The sequence below is a fragment of the Electrona antarctica genome, assembly GCF_951216825.1.
Source record: "Electrona antarctica genome assembly, chromosome: 9".
NCBI lineage: Eukaryota > Metazoa > Chordata > Actinopteri > Myctophiformes > Myctophidae > Electrona > Electrona antarctica.
In genome coordinates this window covers 11,903,254-11,925,639 of record NC_136790.1, presented here as the reverse complement: position 1 = coordinate 11,925,639, position 22,386 = coordinate 11,903,254, and the positions used below count along the sequence as shown (strand labels likewise).

The window sequence follows — 22,386 nt, the reverse complement described above, 5'->3', positions numbered from 1 at the left end:
AGACATACAAGTGACGCGCTGCGCTGTGAGCTTGTACATCTGCTGTTATCCAAAATGACACAGATACCTTTAATGGGTTAATGTGATGGGGAGCTGGAATGATATTAAGAACACATCTTTCTCTCCATTCTCTTGAGATAATTACTGATTAATACATGGCAGACTAGTTGAAGTATTTATAGCAGTATATTTTAAAACCATGATGATTTGCTTATATCCTGTCTAGTTTGATCAGTGAAAATATCAAGGAGAGGCGAGAAGCATGGATCATTCCTACAAGTTTCAACACAGAGCCTTCTCTCTACTTGTGCAAAGAGAAAGGCATGCCTATTTAGCCAGTGGACTAAAAGTGTCCTTTTCTACTTGTCTTTGTCTTAACCACATTAACCCTGGCGTCTCTATTTTGGTCATGTAATTATATCACTTTTCAAAAAGGTTCAAACAAAAACAAAAAAACCTGTGCAGACATTTCAAAATGTTTTAAAAAAATAGCTCAAATAGGCAATCTACAAGCTCGCGATGCAAGTGATCTTGCAGATTGACTAGTTGTCACACAACAAAAGTAGATAGGGATAGGGGGGCGCAAGTTGTTCATGGTGGTTTGACTTGGAGGCCAACTAAGAATCAGGACTGAAACCTCTCAATTTCAGTTGGCACAACAAAACAAAATTGTTATTGACGAAAATCAATAACTATGCGTAAATTAGGCTTTAGTCCACTGTCTCAATACTTTTTATGGATCTAGAGCAGAGCTCAAACAGTGGTCCGGGAGGGGGTTCCAGGTGTTCCCCAGCTAAACGATGAGTTGGTAACCAAATGGACTCGTAAAGATCTTTAACTCTTGAGAGTTTAAAATGTTACGCTCTCAAGAGTAAAATTATTGTTAAACATCTGCATTACGTAATTTACAAGAAGTCTACACATTTAGAGAATGTAGAAGAAATGTTATTTCATGATCAACATTTGCCTGTTATCTATCCTAATGGTACCACATCAATACAGCATGGAAATATGGACAAAATCTTATCCAACGATAACAAAATATTCTTTAGTTTTGGGTCTGAGAAGCAAATGGTGGTCCGTGGCTTAAATAAATAATGGACCTTGATATGAAAAAGGTTGAAACCCACTGATCTAGAGGAACCCCGCCCACCCCTCCCCCCCCCCCCCCATCCCCCCCCCCCCCATCCCCCTGGCCTGTCAGAGGAGCGTGGAGGAGCTGCTGGTTCCGAAGACGTAGTCGAACTCGTTGAGGATGATCTCCACGGCCTGGTTCTGGTACACCATGTTGATGCACATGTTGCCGTTGTCCCGCTCCGGACGCATCACCGTCGGCCCAAACACGATCCCAATGTTCTGGGTGGTCATCCTGTTCACGTCCGACTGCTCCATCACCCTACGAGGAGACACGAAGAAAGACAAATTGAGAGAGAAAGAGAGACAGAGCGAAAGAGAGAGAGAGAGAGAGAGAAGGCTTAATCCATTGAGACCTGGAACGCATCCATGTCACGTTAGCGTTTAACCACATTAACCATTAACCCATTTTGGGGCGGGAACCCCTTTTGGTGTTTTAAACATTGTTATAATTTAGCTATTGAAAAATAGCAGATCTACAAGCTCATAGCGCGCCACCGAGTGGCGCGCTATGAACTTGTAGGTCTGCTATTTTTGAAAAATCGTTAAAATGTGCCTCAAATCTTTCCGAAAATTGTCATGATTTAGAAAACTTTTTTTTTAAAATTTCGACGTCAGGCCTGAATGGGTTAATGAGAGAGAGAAATTACATGGGAGAAATAGATGCTTCCGCCATCACACGAGAGCACACAGCGTGGCGTCCTTCTGTCAAGACCTCAGCACAAAGAGCACAGTTTGACAGCACTGACAGGCTTTTGAACTTCAGCTTTTTTCCCCCTGAATCCGACTGACTTCATCTTTGTCAGTGCAGTCACAGAGCTGGCCACTAATGGTGCACAGAGCTTTGTGACCATGGTCACCATGTGACATCTTTATTATTCTTACCCATTTGCAGAATGCCATGACAGCTAAGCTAAGAGGGTCCCCCACCCACTCACTGGGTGGAATAAGACATGGGTGGGTTGCAATTGAGCATCCACAGAAAGTGTATGCGTGTATACATCTTCCACCTAAAGTACATCCGCCTGCTTGTGCACGTTTGTGTATGCTTGTGTGTGCGTGTGCGTGTGCGTGTGTGTGTGTGTGTGTGTGTGTGTGTGTGTGTGTGTGTGTGTGTGCGTGTGTGTGCGTGTGTGTGTGTGTGTGTGTGTGTGTGTGTGTGTGTGTGTGTGTGTGTGTGTGTGCGTGCGTGCATGTGTGTTTATGGACATTCTGCTGTGTTTGTATTTGTGTATCCTCATCCATATGCATGTGTGTACATTAGCGGTCTACATCCACCTACCTCTTTGTGTGTGTGTGTGTGTGTGTGTGTGTGTGTGTGTGTGTGTGTGTGTGTGTGTGTGTGATGGAGACTCAGGAATGGGTTAAAGCCACAGCATGAGGCATTCTTCTAAAAATGCCATTCCCACCAAGCCACAGAGTCAGCCAGCAATTGCTCAAAACTTCCACATTAAAAAGAGAGGAGGAAAAAAGAGAGAGAGGAAAGCAAAGAAAAAAGGAGAAAGAGAGAGAGAGGGAGGGAGAGAGAGAGAGAGAGAGACAGGGAGGGAGGGAGAGAGAGAGGTTCCAGTGGTGGCGGCGGTGGTGTTGGTATGCCTTCCAGCAGACGAACCACAACGCTCCCATAGGGCTGAGAGGAGGAGGAGGAGGAGAAGGGAGAGGAAGAGAGAAGAGGAGAGGAAGAAAAGAAAGAGAGGGGGGGGGGGGTGAAAATAGGGAAAAAAGAGAGGAACAGGAGGGAATGGGGGGCAGGGGTGTACTGTAAGGAGAGGGGGGGGGGGGGGACAGTGAGGGAGAGAGAGAACGAATGGGTTGATGGAGGAGGGAGATAATAAATGAGAAACAGAATGAGGGGAGAAAGGAATGACAGCGTTGGGGGAGAGAGAGAAAGATAGAGAACGAGGGAGCGAGCGAGCGAGAGAAAAAGAGAAAGACACAAAGTTGACAAATTCATGGGGCCCACCACCACACCACCCCACCACCCCACCACCCACACCCTGGCACAAACATCACCCCCAGAACACGAAGCGTCCGTCTGTCCGTCTGTCCGTCCGTCCCCAGGCAGGGAGGGGAAACCATAAGCGGTGAAAACACACACATTTTATGTACTGAACTGGCTCGCAGAAAAGAAAGGAAAGCGTTTCATCTTCAGAGGACCTAAACTTAACAACGGCGTGGCGCTGCTACGGCATACGGTCTTGGCACACCATGTGATTCATAAGTGACTCGCAGTGGTCAGAAAAAATTGATGGAAACCGAGGGCACTCTGCCCCCTCTTGTGGTGTTTTTTTTTTTTTTTTTTAAACGTTAAGAGGAAGAGGAAGGAATCAAATTTCTTTTGGGGGCATCTGGTTCGTTCCTTCATGCCTAGTAAAGTACCTCAAAGGAAATTAAGGGAGGGTGATATTTCTGCACGGGGAAATAAGTCGGTTTTCACAGCACGACTAAAAATGGTGCTGACACATGGCGTGTGATAAGGCAGACTGAGAGACAATGAGGAAGGCAAATAGGTGGCAGACATGAAGGCAACAAAGCAAACAGGCAAGAGGTTCAGAAGCATTCAGTCACAGTTTAACCACCACAACCAGGAAACCTTTAAGTGTTGTCCGAGGCTGACGTGCGCACCGTGTGCTGTACAATGAATTAATACCACCATTGTTATTATAGGCTGCTAATCCTACTATAATGCACGTAACTCGAGAACTGTTTGCCCCACCGATCACATTCGACACACCGCAGGGAGTGCAGTGCCCGGTATCGAGTCGGTCGGACCCACGGTTCTCCAGAACCACCACAAAAGGATCTGATCAGGCTCTGCCAGTGGGCCAAATCAGCCTAAATCCCATCACCTGTGCAATTTCCAGCCTCTGCCTCAGCCAATTGATTGCCATGGCAACCCCACACCTGCAAATTGATTACTTAACCACTCCACTTTTCAGTCAGTTTGCACTCTTCACACACAGGCAGACTGGCAGATACAAAGATCTCCATGTGGGACACAGACAGATAGTTAAAACGGGTGCTATGACAAGTTGACGGGTATTATTACATTCCCAAGTTAGGGAGGATGGAGCTCGCTGTCTCTCGGTTTTCCACCACATGTGACACGAATGGAGTGTTCCACAGGTTTTGTTTTTGAGTGGACGATTTAACCCTAATACATGTTTCCCCCACAGAAGTACAATGGATGGGAGAAACGAGTCTGTAATCATGATCTGCTGAATAACTATGTAATAATGTTTTGTCCCGCCCACACAGGATAAGTTTGGTGAAATGTGCCCTTTTTGGAGTGTGGGCCTGAAATGTATTATTAATTCAATTATTTTTCCACCGGGTTGGGAGGATGTTATGAAGAGGGAAAATACTAATTGTATTTGCATGTGGAAGAGTGAAGCATGGTCTGAAAGTACTAACACAATTAACCCAGTTTTAACCATTTGTGCCTGTGCACTGCTTGCCACTTATCTTGTTATTAGAACAGTGTGAAGAAAATACATTTGGGAGAGGGCCACTTATCTTGTTATTAGAACAGTGTTCTTTAGAGATAACAAATCCCTACACAGTGCAACTCGCCAGGGCCACGAACAAATGGATGCGTACGTATAAGACACACATGCTGAATGAATACACACACATTTTTTCATTGTATTATTATTATTAAATTATGTATGGGCAGAATGTTTAGATGAAATATTGATTAAGGTTAAAACAATATTTTATGTTACCTGTAAACGGGTGGATCAAAGACGGGACATGAGGTCCCACACACACAATATGCCAGTGTATTGTTTTGGGGGGGGAAACCTGCTGTTCAGTTTTGTCCCAAAACACAGATAGCAGACAGTGCAAGGGAGTGCTATTCATCCTAAGGCCGACCAAAAGTGGAGAGGGGTCGACGCCCGGGACTGCACCATGCTACAGGGAAGTCCAAAGGACCTAAGCAGACCTACAAGTTCATAGCGCGGCACTCGGTGCCGCGCTATGAACTTGTAGGTCTGCTATTTTTCAATAGCTAAAGTATAACACCAAAAGGCGTTCCCGCCCAAAATGGGTTAAACACTATGTACTTAGTTGACTTGAATTAAAAAGTCCCCCAGTGGTACAGTATATATACTTGACCCCCTTTTTCCCCCATCTACACGTACTGTAATCGTAATCATGTTCCCCTATTATGACATGCCCAGAGGGCTTTAACCCCATACAGGGACACTGCATCTTGTGCTCTCACCGTTTGAGATGTTGGAACAAGAACTGCATGGTGTCGTGGTTGGGGGGAGGCATGTTCAGCACCAGACACTTCAGGCGGTCCACCTTGTCCTGGTAGTCGGACATCTCTGGAAAGAAACAGAATGACTCGTTAGTTGACGGACCGCTACATGGTCGTCAGTGACTCCTTCCCTGACCTCGTTAGTTGACGGACCGCTACATGGTCGTCAGTGACTCCTTCCCTGACCTATGGCTGTGCAGTATATGAAGTAATTACTAACTGCAGGTGGCTGCTGTGGGTGCATGTGTTTGGTCCGACGTACTAAACAGTCCGACACCCTAGCCAAAACCCAAAGCCTAAACCTAACCGGCTCACAGGAAGCCACGGGTTCGTTTTAACCTGCCACACAGGTCAGGAGCCACAGGTTAGTATTAACCTGCCACGGGTTAGTTTTAACCTACCACACATGTCGGGAGCGACAATGTTGTCGGACTAATGCCTGTCGTACGGTTAGTATGTCTAACAAACGTATGCACCCCGGCCCCGGCTACTGTGTTCATTTGTGTCCAGAATCCAGATTCCCCAAAACGTTAGGATGAATAAAACTCATGGGGCATCAAGCTAATGATAATCAAAAACAAGGACAAGTCAATGTTCCCCCACCCCCTGCTGCCATAAGCTTACATTTATTAATAATATTTACAATATATTAACCCCTTTTCTTTTACATTTGAATGTAAATGTGATGATGGGTGGATTAAAATGAAAGAGAAATGATCATTCATCACTAAGCATCATTATATTTGCTTACTTTGTAATCAAGAAAATCTTTAATAAACATTATACAAAGGGTAACCAGGGTTAATGATTTCCAGGCGTAAACGTTAATAATAAAGTTAATAATTAGAATCCCTGACTAGAATGTGAACGGTTGCTAATATTTCTCGTGGGGAAGGCAAATGGATAGACTTGTCAGGTTAGTGTCTGAGTGTCGGGGAGTGCAGAGACATTTTGATTGATTGATCATTTAATTAGACAATAAACCAATTAGAGCAGTGGAACAGTGGTTCTCAACCAGTGGTCCGGGGACCACCAGTGGTCCTTCAGGGGGTTCCAGGTGGTCCCCAGCTAAATGATGGAGAGTTGGTAACCAAATAGACCCTTATAGATCTTTAGCCCATTTGGACCTGAGATCAGATTCTAAAAATGTCTTCTACATCCTGACAGTTTTCTGAAAAAGCTATGTTTCTATGTCAGTCGTTCTTCGATTTAAAAAATAGCAGACCTACAAGCTCGTAGCGCGCCACTCGGTGGCGCGCTACGAGCTTGTAGATCTGCTATTTTTCAATAGCTAAAGCATAACATAATGCTAACACCAAAATGGGTTAACTCTTTAGAGTGTAAAATGAAACCAAATGGACCCTTTACGGTTACGGGCCCATTTGGTTTCATTTTACGCTCTCGAGAGTTACATTTTTGTTAAACATCTGCATTACTTAATTTACAAGAAGTCTATACACAATTAGAGAATGTAGAAGAATTGTTATCTCTCCTATGGTATTCCACATCAATACAGCATAGGATTTGTGTAACAAAACCTTATCCAACGCTCACAAAACATTCTCGAGTTTTGGGTCTGCCTGTCCTCATTGGGAGCATAATGGTCTGTGCACCAACCAGCTGAGGACCAGGACCAGGACCAGGACCAGGACCAGGACCAGGAACAGGACCAGGACCAGGACCAGAGGGGCTGGACCAGGACCAGAGTCCTCATTGGGAGCATAATGGTCTGTGCAGTAGGACCGGGGCTGGACCAGGACCAGAGTCCTCATTGGGAGCATAATGGTCTGTGCAGTAGGACCGGGCCTGGACCAGGACCAGAGTCCTCATTGGGAGCATAATGGTCTGTGCAGTAGGACCGGGCCTGGACCAGGACCAGAGGTCTCATTGGGAGCATAATGGTCTGTGCAGTAGGACCGGGGCTGGACCAGGACCAGGACCAGAGTCCTCATTGGGAGCATAATGGTCTGTGCAGTAGGACCGGGGCTGGACCAGGACCAGGACCAGAGTCCTCATTGGGAGCATAATGGTCTGTGCACCAACCAGCTGAGCCACCAGCCACACCACAAACAGCTTCTTTAACCCCTATTTTATACACTTTGACGTATGATGGAGTTGTGTGATGAAAATAGCAGAGTTTGTGCATCTGCTATTTTTCATTGGCAATAATTCCATCCCCAGAAAAGTAGTCAAAGGAGTAGTTCACACAAAAACCTGACTTATTTTCTATCGATTACACACCCAGTGAACATTACAAGACATAAGAAACTGCCTAAGCAGTGGTGTACTTCTCTCTCAATTAGCCCATTTTGAGCGGGAACCCCTTTTATGTTATAATTTAGCTATTGAAAAATAGCAGATCTTATAGGTCTTGTCTTATAGGTCTTGTAGGTCTTGTAGGTCTGCTATTTTTGAAAAATCGTTAAAATGTAAATGTAAATTTAGCTATTGAAAAATAGCAGATCTTATAGGTCTTGTCTTATAGGTCTTATAGGTCTTGTAGGTCTATTTTTGAAAAATTGTTAAAATGTGCCTCAAATCTTTCCGAAAATTGTCATGATTTAGAAAAAATTATAATAATTCGACATCAGGCCTGAATGGGTTAAGCAGAGTTAGTCTGGACTGTGACGGGTGGAGATAATCATGCGTCGCTTTTTGAGACAAAGGTGTTTTCAAGGCAGCTTAGAAATTTGGGATGAAAAGTTGCCAGGGGGAGGAGGGCTTTAAGTTCCATCCCTGCTTCCTTTATACGCGTCTCATGAATATCGGGGGTAAGTGTGGAGAAATGGAGAAGAGAGCGAAAGCGTTCACTCACTGACTGTCTCCACAATGTCTGTGAAGAAGCCGAAGGGTACCAGGGGCTCAGGAAGCTCACGGAAGAAGAGTTTCAGAGCACCGCTGATGACGTGAACGTCCTCCCACTCACTCTGGTCCAAGTTCAGCTTCTCCTCTGGGAGAGAGACAGAGGGACAGATAGAGAAAGAAAGAGAGAGATAGAGAGGGGGGTGGTAATGAAGAAAAGGAAAAAGAAAACAGCATTTACAAAGAAAGTAAACGGCGAGACAGAAGCGGGGGTATGTAATAGCATCAGAGCGAATGGAACATACAGGACGAGGAGCAAATCCCCATCAGCGCTAAGCTTTAGCTTAAAGGCTTGTTGCTGTACGAGAGAGATACAAGTTGTCTGTGAAGACACAGTCAAAACAACTGCTGCACACAACCTCGGGCGCACACGCACGCACAGCCGCACGGCCACACGCACGCACGCACGCACGCATGCACGCACGCACACACACACACAAAAGCAAATCACTTATTCACTCCTGGCCAACGTTTTCTCAAATCCACATTGGAGAGCATGTGACATGACATTTTACTGTTCTATATGTCCCCTTTGAGGTCTGCGACTGAACGTCACTTCATTCAAACAAGCAGAACTGTACCACGGTGTGTTGAGAGCCCAGAAAGCACCAGGCCCAGAGACTAGACTATAGACACCGCTGTCTCAGTCTGTGGCACCATGGTGCAAACACACACACACACAACACATCTCCGTTGTGGCCACTTGGTGGCACCCATGGACTGTGAGAGAAGCTCACTGTACAGCTCTCTATACATTATTACATCAGAAAACTTCAAGCAGACAGAGCGCTTAAGGGACACACGTACATTAAGCACATGGTAATACAATCAGCACACTGTTCAGCACGACAGCGTTAGCGCGGCGTACGCGTGTAATCAACAGTCACCGTGAATGTGAAAGCACACACGCGTTATATGCCTTCTTTTCCGTTTGTTTTTGAAAGACACACGTGCGTTGGCACACTTATGCAACGCACACACATACAGTAATAGTACAGAAGCACACTGAATATCACGGGGAAAAAAAGAAAAAGCGTCAAGGCGGAAGGAAGGCTTGCCGCCGGCTGGCTCTCCTGGTCTCCATTTGAATCTACCTTGTACCAGTTCCTCTGGGAACATGAATCGGCCATCGGTGGTCACCGCACGCTCTGCAAAAGCCAACACTAGTCATTCAATGGGCTGTTATGTACAGTATGCCTGCTTGTGGAATGATTTACTGTAATAATAATAATAATAATAGTAATGACAGATAATATATAGTCCCCCGGGGCCCCAGGTGTCTATAGTAGGCCCCCTTCATGTTTCACTCCTTACACCAAATCCCTTCGCTGAAAATAGCCGATGTACAAGCTCACAACGTGTTGCGTTGTGAGCTTGTAGATCGGCTATATTCGCCAAATGTTTGCCCCAGAATGTGTGTGTGTGTGTACGTTTGTGTGTTTGTGTGTGTGTGTGTGTGTCTTTGCTCTGTCTCAGCTTTTATTGTTGGCCGCCATATACTGTATGAAGAAGATGCTGATAGTGGGAGTCTTGCTGTAGTAACTGTATATTCATGTGGATATAAATAAATAATGCATGGGTGTGAGTGTGCGTGTGTGTGTGTGTGTGTGTGTCCGTCCGTGTGTGTGTGTGTGTGTGTGTGTGTGTGTGTGTGTGTGTGTGTTTCATGCTCCTTCCTCTCACCGTGGTTAACCAGGAAGCGTAGTTTCTGAATGACAGCCAGGTTTCCAGACACCCTGTAGATGCCGTCGGTTTCCAGCCCTGAAACGCAACACACACATCCAACCAGGTGAGAGTGTTAAAGCAGAACGCATGCACACAAACACACGCACGCACGCACGCACGCACACAAAGTCAATATATAGCAATATATTTCTTCATATAAAATCTGAGAAAATCTGAGAATGAATGAATGAATTAACGAATGATTGTATTTAATTGAATGTATTATTCTGAGAGTATACAAATATAACCAAATGTACCAATAAGGTTCCATGTGGTTATATTTGGACACTCTCTGGCCTAAAGGACTTTTACTGTGCACTCCTGTGAGTTTCGTAATGAACCTCCCTGGTTATTGTCTCATACATTCTTCTCACGCAATCAATCATTGAGCGCGCCTTGAATATTTGGTTTTGTTGCAGCGGTGAGTGGCGTCCGAACCTCCAAGACATAATACATACATAAACACAACATGGCACACAAAAGCATAATGCTGTACAGAAAATAACCAACTGCCGGAAAAAATGGGCCCACATTTCAACAGCTAGTCGTGGAAACAAACTTTGAAGGTTTAGTTCCCGTGTAATTGCAACAGAAAAAAAAAAAAAAAAGACAAACTTCCCCTTCACGTTTGATGGCGTGACCCCCATAAAGACTTTGTTTGTTGTAATAACGAAGCTATGTTCCTGCCTCACCTCCCACCACCCACGTACCCACCCCCCAACACACACACACACACACACACACACACACACACACACACACGCACACGCACACGCACACACACGCACACGCACACACACGCACATGCACACAGGTTTGGTTGGCCAAGTTTGGGCTGTACATTTAAGCCAATTCCATGAGCATTTCCTTCTGCTCGAAAAACAAAATTCTTCCGCCATCACTTGTTGCTGGAATGTTGTTTCTTTGCCACTATCTTCAGAGTTTCAGTCGTTTTTATACCCTGCAAGTATCTGGGTTTGAAACTGTGTGGATTAAAGTAAAGCCACCCTTTACTTTACGAAACCTCTCCAAATACAAACAGAAGGATCTTGTTTTATTAAGCCCTCCACGGTCAGTACAGAACAGAATAACTTTTCCCGTGAATAAAATATTCACATACGGCACGATTTTACCCCATTTGGGTCTATCGTAATATGGCACCTGCCATCTGTACTCTGTGAGCGTGCACGTCAAAGTCCCCTTCCTGCGTGGAATATAGACATAACGTAGCCGATTTCTGCAATGCCTCTAAACCCCCGTCGTTAACATCGTCGCTGCAGAACTGTCAAGGGAACGTCGCTTAAAATAGGTTTCGCTGTGGCATCTTTATGTAATTATATGTAGTTGAGCGCCATCTGTACTCTTCAAAGTTCAGCAAAGTAAACTGTACCTCTCTTCTCCACGGCTTGAGTACACAGCCTGACGAAACGAGGCACCGTGTTCCTCTCTCGCTCGCACAGCATCTCCAGACGACAGCCAAAAACTTGATCTGCACGGGGACGTCACGCAGCAACAAGGCAGACAGACAGAGAGACACACGCACGCCAGCACGCATACACACATACACAATCAGGCTCAGAAGTATATTCCACAGATCATTATGGATTCTACAGGCACTTCCTGACAACACTGATAATAGCACATAATATGGAAGCCACTGTACAAGCAACTTTAAGCGTTATCCAAGTTTACAGTTCAAAAGGCCTTTCTCTAAGAGTGGAAAAAAACCCTGGAGCCGATTTCAGCTGCCATCCTCTGCTCAGTTCCCAGCCGAGAACTAAGCTCGCCCTTGATGATGCAATGGCATTCATGTACAGTATATACAGTGCGCCTCAGCGGTGCTTCATCTGAGAGGCTCTACACTAGACTTACTACTGTACGTATTCCCACTGTGACATTGCTGCATGATCATTTTTATTCCCATTGCGCTGCAAAGCACGTTTGTGTAAAAGCACCTCATAAAATAATCATGCGATACAGTAGTCAGTGTGCTCATCACTTTAACTTTTCCCTTATTTGACCACAGAAGATGCTTAACCCATTTTGGGCGGGAACCCCTTTTGGTGTTTTAAACATTATGTTATAATTTAGCTATTGAAAAATAGCAGATCTACAAGCTCGTAGCGCGCCACCGAGTGGCGCGCTACGAGCTTGTAGGTCTGCTATTTTTGAATTATTTGCTTCTGGGGGGTCCCTGGAACTACATATTTTGAGATGGGGGTCCGTGGCCCAATAGAGATAATTCTGGGGGTCCTTGACATGAAAAAGGTTGAGCACCACTGACATAGAAGCATAGGTTTTTCAGAAAAATGTTTTGATTTAGAAGCCTTTTTTTGAATCGACCTCAGTCCAAAATGGCTTAATTGCACATTTTTATTTAGAGCAATGGCGTGGGAGGGGGGGAAACGTTACCCACACATCAATACGTTTACACCAGGGGCCAGCACAGCACAGCAGTCTTAGTACTGTCGACTGAGCAACTCCAGGGGATCACATAATGGTTGAGTGCCTAAATTGGGGTTGTTTAAAGGACACCACTGGTGTTTTCATTTCACGTTTGGTTCCATAGACGTATGAATGTTAAAATGTGTAGAAGAACAAGCAAAAAAACAAATATTGCCCTGCAGTAAGTCAGACATAGATCTGTGTTTTGTGATTAGAATCACTTGCACATTCATTTGATATTGCTCCCCCTGGAACCACTAAGTGTCAGCGGCTGTATCTTTAACGCAAAATGAAACCTTTTTACCTTTTACTGTAACTATACAACCGGGCGTGATATCTTCAAATAGTTTAAATAGATACAAATTGGATAATCCAAAATGGTAAAGCAAGCTTTAGCCATCATTTTGGTTTACACGCACGCACGCACGCACGCACGCACGCACGCACGCACGCACGCACGCACGCACGCACACCACACACACACACACACACACACACACACACACACACACACACACACACACACCATATCTCTTCAGCAAAGGCATCTGATCTACAGGCTCACAACGCATTCCAACTATTTGAAATGTTGCCTATTTTTGACCAAATGTTCTCGCTGTTATGACATGCTTATAGAATATATAGGGACGCTATATGTGTTCATGCCATTTTAATAAGGCACACATTTTTGACGCGTCAAATGTCACCTTTGATGAGGCCCTTCTCCTGCAGGGCCTGCAGGGGCGGTCTCTTCAGGATCAGCTTCTTCAGACGACTCTTCACCCTCTTCCTCTCCGTGTTCTCCAGGTTGGAGGCAGAGCGCGGCACTGTAGAGGGAGGAGAAGGACAGGAGGAGGACTAGTCAGAGCAGAGGAGGCTAGGGGACTGGTTCTCACACCTTTTAGAAGGACAGGAGGAGGACTAGTCAGAGCAGAGGAGGCTAGGGGACTGGTTCTCACACCTTTTAGAAGGACAGGAGGACTAGTCAGAGCAGAGGAGGCTAGGGGACTGGTTCTCACACCTTTTAGAAGGACAGGAGGAGGACTAGTCAGAGCAGAGGAGGCTAGGGGACTGGTTCTCAAACCTTTTAGAAGGACAGAAGGACTAGTCAGAGCAGAGGAGGCTAGGGGACTGGTTCTCACACCTTTTAGAAGGACAGGAGGAGGACTAGTCAGAGCAGAGGAGGCTAGGGGACTGGTTCTCACACCTTTTAGAAGGACAGGAGGAGGACTAGTCAGAGCAGAGGAGGCTAGGGGACTGGTTCTCAAACCTTTTAGAAGGACAGGAGGAGGACTAGTCAGAGCAGAGGAGGCTAAGGGACTGGTTCTCACACCTTTTAGAAGGACAGGAGGACTAGTCAGAGCAGAGGAGGCTAAGGGACTGGTTCTCAAACCTTTTAGAAGGACAGGAGGACTAGTCAGAGTGAGTGAGTGAGTGAGTGCAGTGAGTGAGTGAGTGAGTGAGTGAGTGAGTGAGTGAGTGCAGTGAGTGCGTGAGTGAGTGAGTGAGTGCAGTGAGTGAGTGAGTGAGTGAGTGCAGTGCAGTGCAGTGCAGTGCGTGAGTGAGTGAGTGAGTGAGTGAGTGAGTGAGTGAGTGAGTGAGTGAGTGCCTATTCATACTCAGTTTTAGGTGATGAGGTGATGAGGTGATGAGGTGATGAGGTGATGAGGTGATGAGGTGACCACCTTTTCGGTGGTCACCTCATCACTGAAAACTGGAGTATGAATTGGCCTTAAGTGGGACAGGAAGTGTGGGGGAATAAAGCCAGGAGGAGTGCTGGAGGTGGAAGATACTGTAACGTTTAGGGACACTCTGAAGGATGGCCCGGGGCCGGGGGCGGGGCCGGGGCTTAGGGACACTCTGAAGGATGGCCCGGGGGCGGGGCCGGGGCTTACGTAGGGAGTAGGGACACTCTGAAGGATGGCCCGGGGGCGGGGCTTAGGTAGGGACACTCTGAAGGATGGCCCGGGGCCGGGGCTTAGGTAGGGACACTCTGAAGGATGGCCCGGGGCCGGGGCTTACGGTGTAACGTTTAGGGACACTCTGAAGGATGGCCCGGGGCCGGGGCTTACGGTGTAACGTTTAGGGACACTCTGAAGGGTGGCCCGGGGCCGGGGCTTACGTACGTGTTGTCCTGTATCTGTATCTGTATCTGTATCTGTATCACTCTGAAGGATGGCCCGGGGCCGGGGCTTACTTAGATACTGTAACGTTTAGGGACAGTCTGAAGGATGGCCCGGGGCCGGGGCTTACGTAACGTTTAGGGACACTCTGAAGGATGGCCCGGGGCCGGGGCTTAACGTTTAGGGACACTCTGAAGGATGGCCCGGGGGCGGGGCCGGGGCTTACGTACGTGTTGTCCTGTAATAACGTTTAGGGACACTCTGAAGGATGGCCCGGGGCCGGGGCCGGGGCTTACGTAACGTTTAGGGACACTCTGAAGGATGGCCCGGGGCCGGGGCCTACGTAACGTTTAGGGACACTCTGAAGGATGGCCCGGGGCCAGGGCTTAACGTTTAGGGACACTCTGAAGGATGGCCCGGGGGCGGGGCCGGGGCTTACGTACGTGTTGTCCTGTAATAACGTTTAGGGACACTCTGAAGGATGGCCCGGGGCCGGGGCCGGGGCTTACGTAACGTTTAGGGACACTCTGAAGGATGGCCCGGGGCCGGGGCCTACGTAACGTTTAGGGACACTCTGAAGGATGGCCCGGGGCCGGGGCCTACGTAACGTTTAGGGACACTCTGAAGGATGGCCCGGGGCCGGGGCCTACGTAACGTTTAGGGACACTCTGAAGGATGGCCCGGGGCCGGGGCCTACGTAACGTTTAGGGACACTCTGAAGGATGGCCCGGGGCCGGGGCCTACGTACGTGTTGTCCTGTATCTGTATCTGTATCTGTATCTGTATCTGTATCTGTATCACTCTGAAGGGTGGCCCGGGGCCGGGGCTTACGGTGTAACGTTTAGGGACACTCTGAAGGGTGGCCCGGGGCCGGGGCTTACGTACGTGTTGTCATAATAACGTTTAGGGACACTCTGAAGGATGGCCCGGGGCCGGGGCTTACGTAGATACTGTAACGTTTAGGGACACTCTGAAGGATGGCCCGGGGCCGGGGCTTACGTAGATACTGTAACGTTTAGGGACACTCTGAAGGATGGCCCGGGGCCGGGGCTTACGTAACGTTTAGGGACACTCTGAAGGATGGCCCGGGGGCGGGGCCGGGGCTTACGTACGTGCAGCTGTCCTGTATCTGTCGTCCTCATCCTCGTCCAACATTTCCACGCTGCCTGCCCTCCTCAGAGAGTACAGGAGAACATTGTCTAGAGGGTTATCACGGTCCTGAAACACAGGAGAACATTGTCTAGAGGGTTATCACGGTCCTGAAACACAGGAGAACATTGTCTAGAGGGTTATCACGGTCCTGAAACACAGGAGAACATTGTCTAGAGGGTTATCACGGTCCTGAAACACAGGAGAACATTGTCTAGAGGGTTATCACGGTCCTGAAACACAGGAGAACATTGTCTAGAGGGTTATCACGGTCCTGAAACACAGGAGAACATTGTCTAGAGGGTTATCACGGTCCTGAAACACAGGAGAACATTGTCTAGAGGGTTATCACGGTCCTGAAACACAGGAGAACATTGTCTAGAGGGTTATCACGGTCCTGAAACACAGGAGAACATTGTCTAGAGGGTTATCACGGTCCTGAAACACAGGTAAACATACAGGAGAACATTGTCTAGAGGGTTATCACGGTCCTGAAACACAGGTAAACATACAGGAGAACATTGTCTAGAGGGTTATCACGGTCCTGAAACACAGGAGAACATTGTCTAGAGGGTTATCACGGTCCTGAAACACAGGAGAACATTGTCTAGAGGGTTATCACGGTCCTGAAACACAGGTAAACATACAGGAGAACATTGTCTAGAGGGTTATCACGGTCCTGAAACACAGGAGAACATTGTCTAGAGGGTTATCACGGTCCTGAAACACAGGTAAACATACAGGAGAACATTGTCTAGAGGGTTATCACGGTCCTGAAACACAGAGAGTACAGGAGAACATTGTCTAGAGGGTTATCACGGTCCTGAAACACAGAGAGTACAGGAGAACATTGTCTAGAGGGTTATCACGGTCCTGAAACACAGGAGAACATTGTCTAGAGGGTTATCACGGTCCTGAAACACAGGAGAACATTGTCTAGAGGGTTATCACGGTCCTGAAACACAGGAGAACATTGTCTAGAGGGTTATCACGGTCCTGAAACACAGGAGAACATTGTCTAGAGGGTTATCACGGTCCTGAAACACAGGAGAACATTGTCTAGATGGTTATCACGGTCCTGAAACACAGGAGAACATTGTCTAGAGGGTTATCACGGTCCTGAAACACAGGAGAACATTGTCTAGAGGGTTATCACGGTCCTGAAACACAGGAGAACATTGTCTAGAGGGTTATCACGGTCCTGAAACACAGGAGAACATTGTCTAGAGGGTTATCACGGTCCTGAAACACAGGAGAACATTGTCTAGAGGGTTATCACGGTCCTGAAACACAGGAGAACATTGTCTAGAGGGTTATCACGGTCCTGAAACACAGGAGAACATTGTCTAGAGGGTTATCACGGTCCTGAAACACAGGAGAACATTGTCTAGAGGGTTATCACGGTCCTGAAACACAGGAGAACATTGTCTAGAGGGTTATCACGGTCCTGAAACACAGGTAAATGTTTGGGGGAACCCCTTTTGGTGTTAGCATTATGTTATGCTTTAGCTATTGAAAAATAGCAGATCTACAAGCTCATAGCGCGCCACCGAGTGGCGCGCTACGAGCTTGTAGGTCTGCTATTTTTGAATAATCGACTGACATAGAAACATAGCTTTTTTAGAATCTGATCTCAGGTCAAAATGGGTTACTGTGAGTGAATGTGTGGCTTGTACCATAGCCTCGGTACCCAGGGCTTTTATTTTTCGTTTCGCATTCGGGCTCAAAAATGAAAGCCTGGGGGGAACGAGACACATTTCCTGGTCTAGGAGTGGGAATGAACTACAGAGCGGAAGGGGCGGGGCTAGGGGGCGGGGCTAGAGGAGTGGGAGTGAACTACAGTGTGGCGGGGCGTCGCTCGAACTTTGGTGATGTCAGTGTCGTCCGCTGTATTCTACCAGGGAGGGGAGGGGCGGAAGGGAGCGGGCGGGCGCTCAGATCAGAACCAATATGATCCAACGCATCACGGTGGCTGACCAGGCTACTTATACAACGCATCACGGTGGCTGACCAGGCTACTTATACAACGCATCACGGTGGCTGACCAGGCTACTTATACAATGACATCACGGTGGCTGACCAGGCTACTTATACAATGACAAGAAAGAGCGTAAGAAGAAATGAATGCTGTGAGTGAGAAATACATCAAAACTGTGGTCATGGTACTGTATGTGTGGGAGGGAAAACAGTATTGTTTTAACCATATACTTAGTTGACTGGTGTCCCCCAGGCCTCTATATACATACTAGGTCCATTAGTATTAGTTGACTGGTGTCCCCCAGGCCTCTATATACATACTAGGTCCATTAGTTGACTGGTGTCCCCCAAGCCTCTATATACATACTAGGTCCATTAGTATTGACTGGTGTCCCCCAGGCCTCTATATACATACTAGGTCCATTAGTATTGACTGGTGTCCCCCAGGCCTCTATATACATACTAGGTCCATTAGTATTAGTTGACTGGTGTCCCCCAGGCCTCTATATACATACTAGGTCCATTAGTATTAGTTGACTGGTGTCCCCCAGGCCTCTATATACATACTAGGTCCATTAGTATTAGTTGACTGGTGTCCCCCAGGCCTCTATATACATACTAGGTCCATTAGTATTTAGTTGACTGGTGTCCCCCAGGCCTCTATATACATACTAGGTCCATTAGTATTTAGTTGACTGGTGTCCCCCAGGCCTCTATATACATACTAGGTCCATTAGTATTTAGTTGACTGGTGTCCCCCAGGCCTCTATATACATACTAGGTCCATTAGTATTAGTTGACTGGTGTCCCCCAGGCCTCTATATACATACTAGGTCCGTTAGTATTAGTTGACTGGTGTCCCCCAGGCCTCTATATACATACTAGGTCCATTAGTATTTAGTTGACTGGTGTCCCCCAGGCCTCTATATACATACTAGGTCCATTAGTATTTAGTTGACTGGTGTCCCCCAGGCCTCTATATACATACTAGGTCCATTAGTGTTTAGTTGACTGGTGTCCACCAGGCCTCTATATACATACTAGGTCCATTAGTATTTAGTTGACTGGTGTCCCCCAGGCCTCTATATACATACTGGTGTCCCCCAGGCCTCTATATACATACTAGGTCCATTAGTATTTAGTTGACTGGTGTCCACCAGGCCTCTATATACATACTAGGTCCATTAGTATTTAGTTGACTGGTGTCCCCCAGGCCTCTATATACATACTAGGTCCATTAGTATTTAGTTGACTGGTGTCCCCCAGGCCTCTATATACATACTGGTGTCCCCCAGGCCTCTATATACATACTAGGTCCATTAGTATTTAGTTGACTGGTGTCCCCCAGGCCTCTATATACATACTGGTGTCCCCCAGGCCTCTATATACATACTAGGTCCATTAGTATTTAGTTGACTGGTGTCCCCCAGGCCTCTATATACATACTGGTGTCCCCCGGGCCTCTATATACATACTAGGTCCATTAGTATTAGTTGACTGGTGTCCCCCAGGCCTCTATATACATACTAGGTCCATTAGTATTAGTTGACTGGTGTCCCCCAGGCCTCTATATACATACTAGGTCCATTAGTATTAGTTGACTGGTGTCCCCCAGGCCTCTATATACATACTAGGTCCATTAGTATTAGTTGACTGGTGTCCCCCAGGCCTCTATATACATACTAGGTCCATTAGTATTAGTTGACTGGTGTCCCCCAGGCCTCTATATACATACTAGGTCCATTAGTATTAGTTGACTGGTGTCCCCCAGGCCTCTATATACATACTAGGTCCATTAGTATTAGTTGACTGGTGTCCCCCAGGCCTCTATATACATACTAGGTCCATTAGTATTAGTTGACTGGTGTCCCCCAGGCCTCTATATACATACTAGGTCCATTAGTATTAGTTGACTGGTGTCCCCCAGGCCTCTATATACATACTAGGTCCATTAGTATTAGTTGACTGGTGTCCCCCAGGCCTCTATATACATACTAGGTCCATTAGTATTAGTTGACTGGTGTCCCCCAGGCCTCTATATACATACTAGGTCCATTAGTATTAGTTGACTGGTGTCCCCCAGGCCTCTATATACATACTAGGTCCATTAGTACTGGTGTCCCCCAGGCCTCTATATACATACTACTGGTGTCCCCCAGGCCTCTATATACATACTAGGTCCATTAGTATTTCCCCCTACGCCAAATGCCTTTGACAAAAATTGTAGATCTACAAGCTCACAGCTTGAAGAATGGCTATTTTCGCCAAATGTTGTTAACCCCCGGAATAGGGTTCCTAGGGGTTCAAGAGGTTAAACTGGGTTTTCAGTGTTTCAGATTTGCAATCATGTCAGCGGTTGTAATGGTTATAATAACATAGCACAAAGATATCATTGTGTGTGCGCGTGCGTGTGTGTGTGTGTGTGTGTGTGTGTGTGTGTGTGTGTGTGTGTGTGTGTGTGTGCGTGCGTGCGTGCTCAAGATGCTTCCCATGTGTTTGTGTGAGACAGCCTCACCAGTTTGTCGATGACACCCTGTATGGTGTTGTACCACTCTCTGACCAGCGAGTCTGTCTCCGACTGCAGAAGGAACTCGTTGCCCGTCACCGTCCTCAGCTGAAACAAGCCGCAGTGCACGGAACATTAAAAACCTCCTCCCTGTGGTGTGGCGCACGTGCGTTAGCCCATTTTGGGCGGGAACCCCTTTTGGTGTTTTAAACATTATTATGTTATAATTTAGCTATTGAAAAATAGCAGATCTACAAGCTCGTAGCGCGCCACCGAGTGGCGCGCTACGAGCTTGTAGGTCTGCTATTTTTGAAAAATCGTAAAAATGCGGCGCAAATCTTTCAATATATATTCTTTCAAAGTGAATGTTTGCAATGTCCCATATGCATCCCACACCGCCATCTTTCATAGTGTGGCACTGCTGTCACACCAGCGCCGCTGCGCTAAGCCCTGGAGACCATTCCACAGTTCCCCAGTGAGCTTTTTAACAATGTGTTTTTTTTCTTTCTCTCTCTCTCCCCTCTATTCACACTTCTCTGACTACACATTTGTGTAAATCTCTTTTAAAGCAGAGTGTAACAAAGTGTAGAGCAACTGAGCAAGTGATCTGGGTAGCGAGAATAAAGCAAAAGAAAGTTGGCTTGTGTAAAGTTTCACCCAACATGACATAGCTTTTGGTCAGATATTCTGTCACGCGGAGTGGGCTGCGTTTGCGGTGCGAGGAGGGGTTTAAGTTGCAAAGCCGGACACACATCTGCACTAGTGGAGGTGTTAAAGAAGTGTTTTTCTATATACTTCCTGTGATACTCGACTTCCTTTAAGCAGCATACGAGCACAAAAACACATTCTTGCCGTAGGACAGTTGAATTGAAGTTCAAATGGAGATTACTGAAGAATGCTGTGCTGAATAAATCCATAACCACTTCATTGAATTTGACCACCCTACTTAATCTATACTAAATGCCCTCAAATGTGTCCCTCTACTGTAAGCTTGTTACAGATTTGTTACTTTTGCTGAATAGAGGTACGTTAGTCTTCATATGGTTAAACGATAAACCAACGTCATTTAAATATCTCAATTCCTGCAGACAGAAACAACCTCTGCCTCCTCTCTCTCTCACTCCTTCCCTCCTCGTATCCTCAGCTCCTCTCTCACTCCTTCCCTCCCTCCTTGTGTCCTCACCTCCTCTCTCACTCTTTCCCTCCCTCCTTGTGTCCTCACCTCCTCTCTCACTCCTTCCCTCCCTCCTTGTGTCCTCACCTCCTCTCTCACTCCTTCCCTCCCTCCTTGTGTCCTCACCTCCTCTCTCACTCTTTCCCTCCCTCCTTGTGTCCTCACCTCCTCTCTCACTCTTTCCCTCCCTCCTTGTGTCCTCACCTCCTCTCTCACTCCTTCCCTCCCTCCTTGTGTCCTCACCTTCTCCCTCACTCCTTCCCTCCTTGTGTCCTCACCTCCTCTCTCACTCCTTCCCTCCCTCCTTGTGTCCTCACCTCCTCTCTCACTCTTTCCCTCCCTCCTTGTGTCCTCACCTCCTCTCTCACTCCTTCCCTCCCTCCTTGTGTCCTCAGCTCCTCTCTCACTCCTTCCCTCCCTCCTTGTGTCCTCACCTTCTCCCTCACTCCTTCCCTCCTCGTGACTCCTTACCTCCTCTCCCTCACTCCTTCCCTCCCTCCTTGTGTCCTCACATTGTGAAAACAGGGGGTATCTTAACCATTCAGTGATGGGGGCACGGGTTTGAACCGCAAAAGAGCTCCCAATCTCCATATACCGACTGTCTGGGCGTCTTTTAACCCAGTTATGAGGTCTGATTTGCGCTTTGGCAAGTATTAGTATCTACAAGCCGCTAGTGGTGACTGGTCAGCTATTTCTTTGTGTGATGGAGCATACTGTGTAGAAGAAGGAGAGGACACTGGAGCAGCACGGACATTTTAAGCCTTTTATTTAGGTGCTAGTATACAAACGACTGTATACTAGCACCTAAATAAGGTGCTAGTAATTGGCCTCTACACACCATCAAGCTACGAAGTGTAAATCCGGCTGTACTCTTTCCGTGAGTTTGAATTAGCTTTTGAGGCAGTTTGCTTTGTTTGTCACCTTGAAGACGTTCTTCTTGCTGGACAGTTCATTGGCCCACTGGATCCAGGCTCCCCTCAGGTCCACACTGCTCTCTGGGCGACTGTTCCCAGGTTTCTGTGAA

The 22,386-nt window shown here is 46.9% G+C and overlaps 2 protein-coding genes across 2 annotated transcripts in view; both read right to left on the bottom strand.

Annotated features, from left to right (window-relative positions):
• r3hdm2 (R3H domain containing 2) overlaps positions 1–22,386 on the bottom strand; it is a 314,823-nt gene that overhangs the window by 285,243 nt on the left and 7,194 nt on the right. The gene's annotated exons all lie outside the window — the stretch shown is intronic.
• Positions 1,201–22,386, bottom strand: part of arhgap9 (Rho GTPase activating protein 9) — a gene marked incomplete at its 3' end in the record, with an annotated part of 95,305 nt that continues 74,119 nt past the window's right edge. The window contains exons 12-21 of the mRNA XM_079510357.1: positions 22,284–22,379; positions 20,198–20,296; positions 15,669–15,774; positions 13,141–13,260; positions 11,379–11,477; positions 9,947–10,024; positions 9,358–9,411; positions 8,217–8,351; positions 5,363–5,468; positions 1,201–1,396 (exon numbers count right to left, since the gene is read on the bottom strand). Coding sequence (XP_079366483.1) covers positions 1,201–1,396; positions 5,363–5,468; positions 8,217–8,351; positions 9,358–9,411; positions 9,947–10,024; positions 11,379–11,477; positions 13,141–13,260; positions 15,669–15,774; positions 20,198–20,296; positions 22,284–22,379 — 1,089 coding nt within the window. The remainder of the gene's footprint in view (positions 1,397–5,362; positions 5,469–8,216; positions 8,352–9,357; positions 9,412–9,946; positions 10,025–11,378; positions 11,478–13,140; positions 13,261–15,668; positions 15,775–20,197; positions 20,297–22,283; positions 22,380–22,386) is intronic.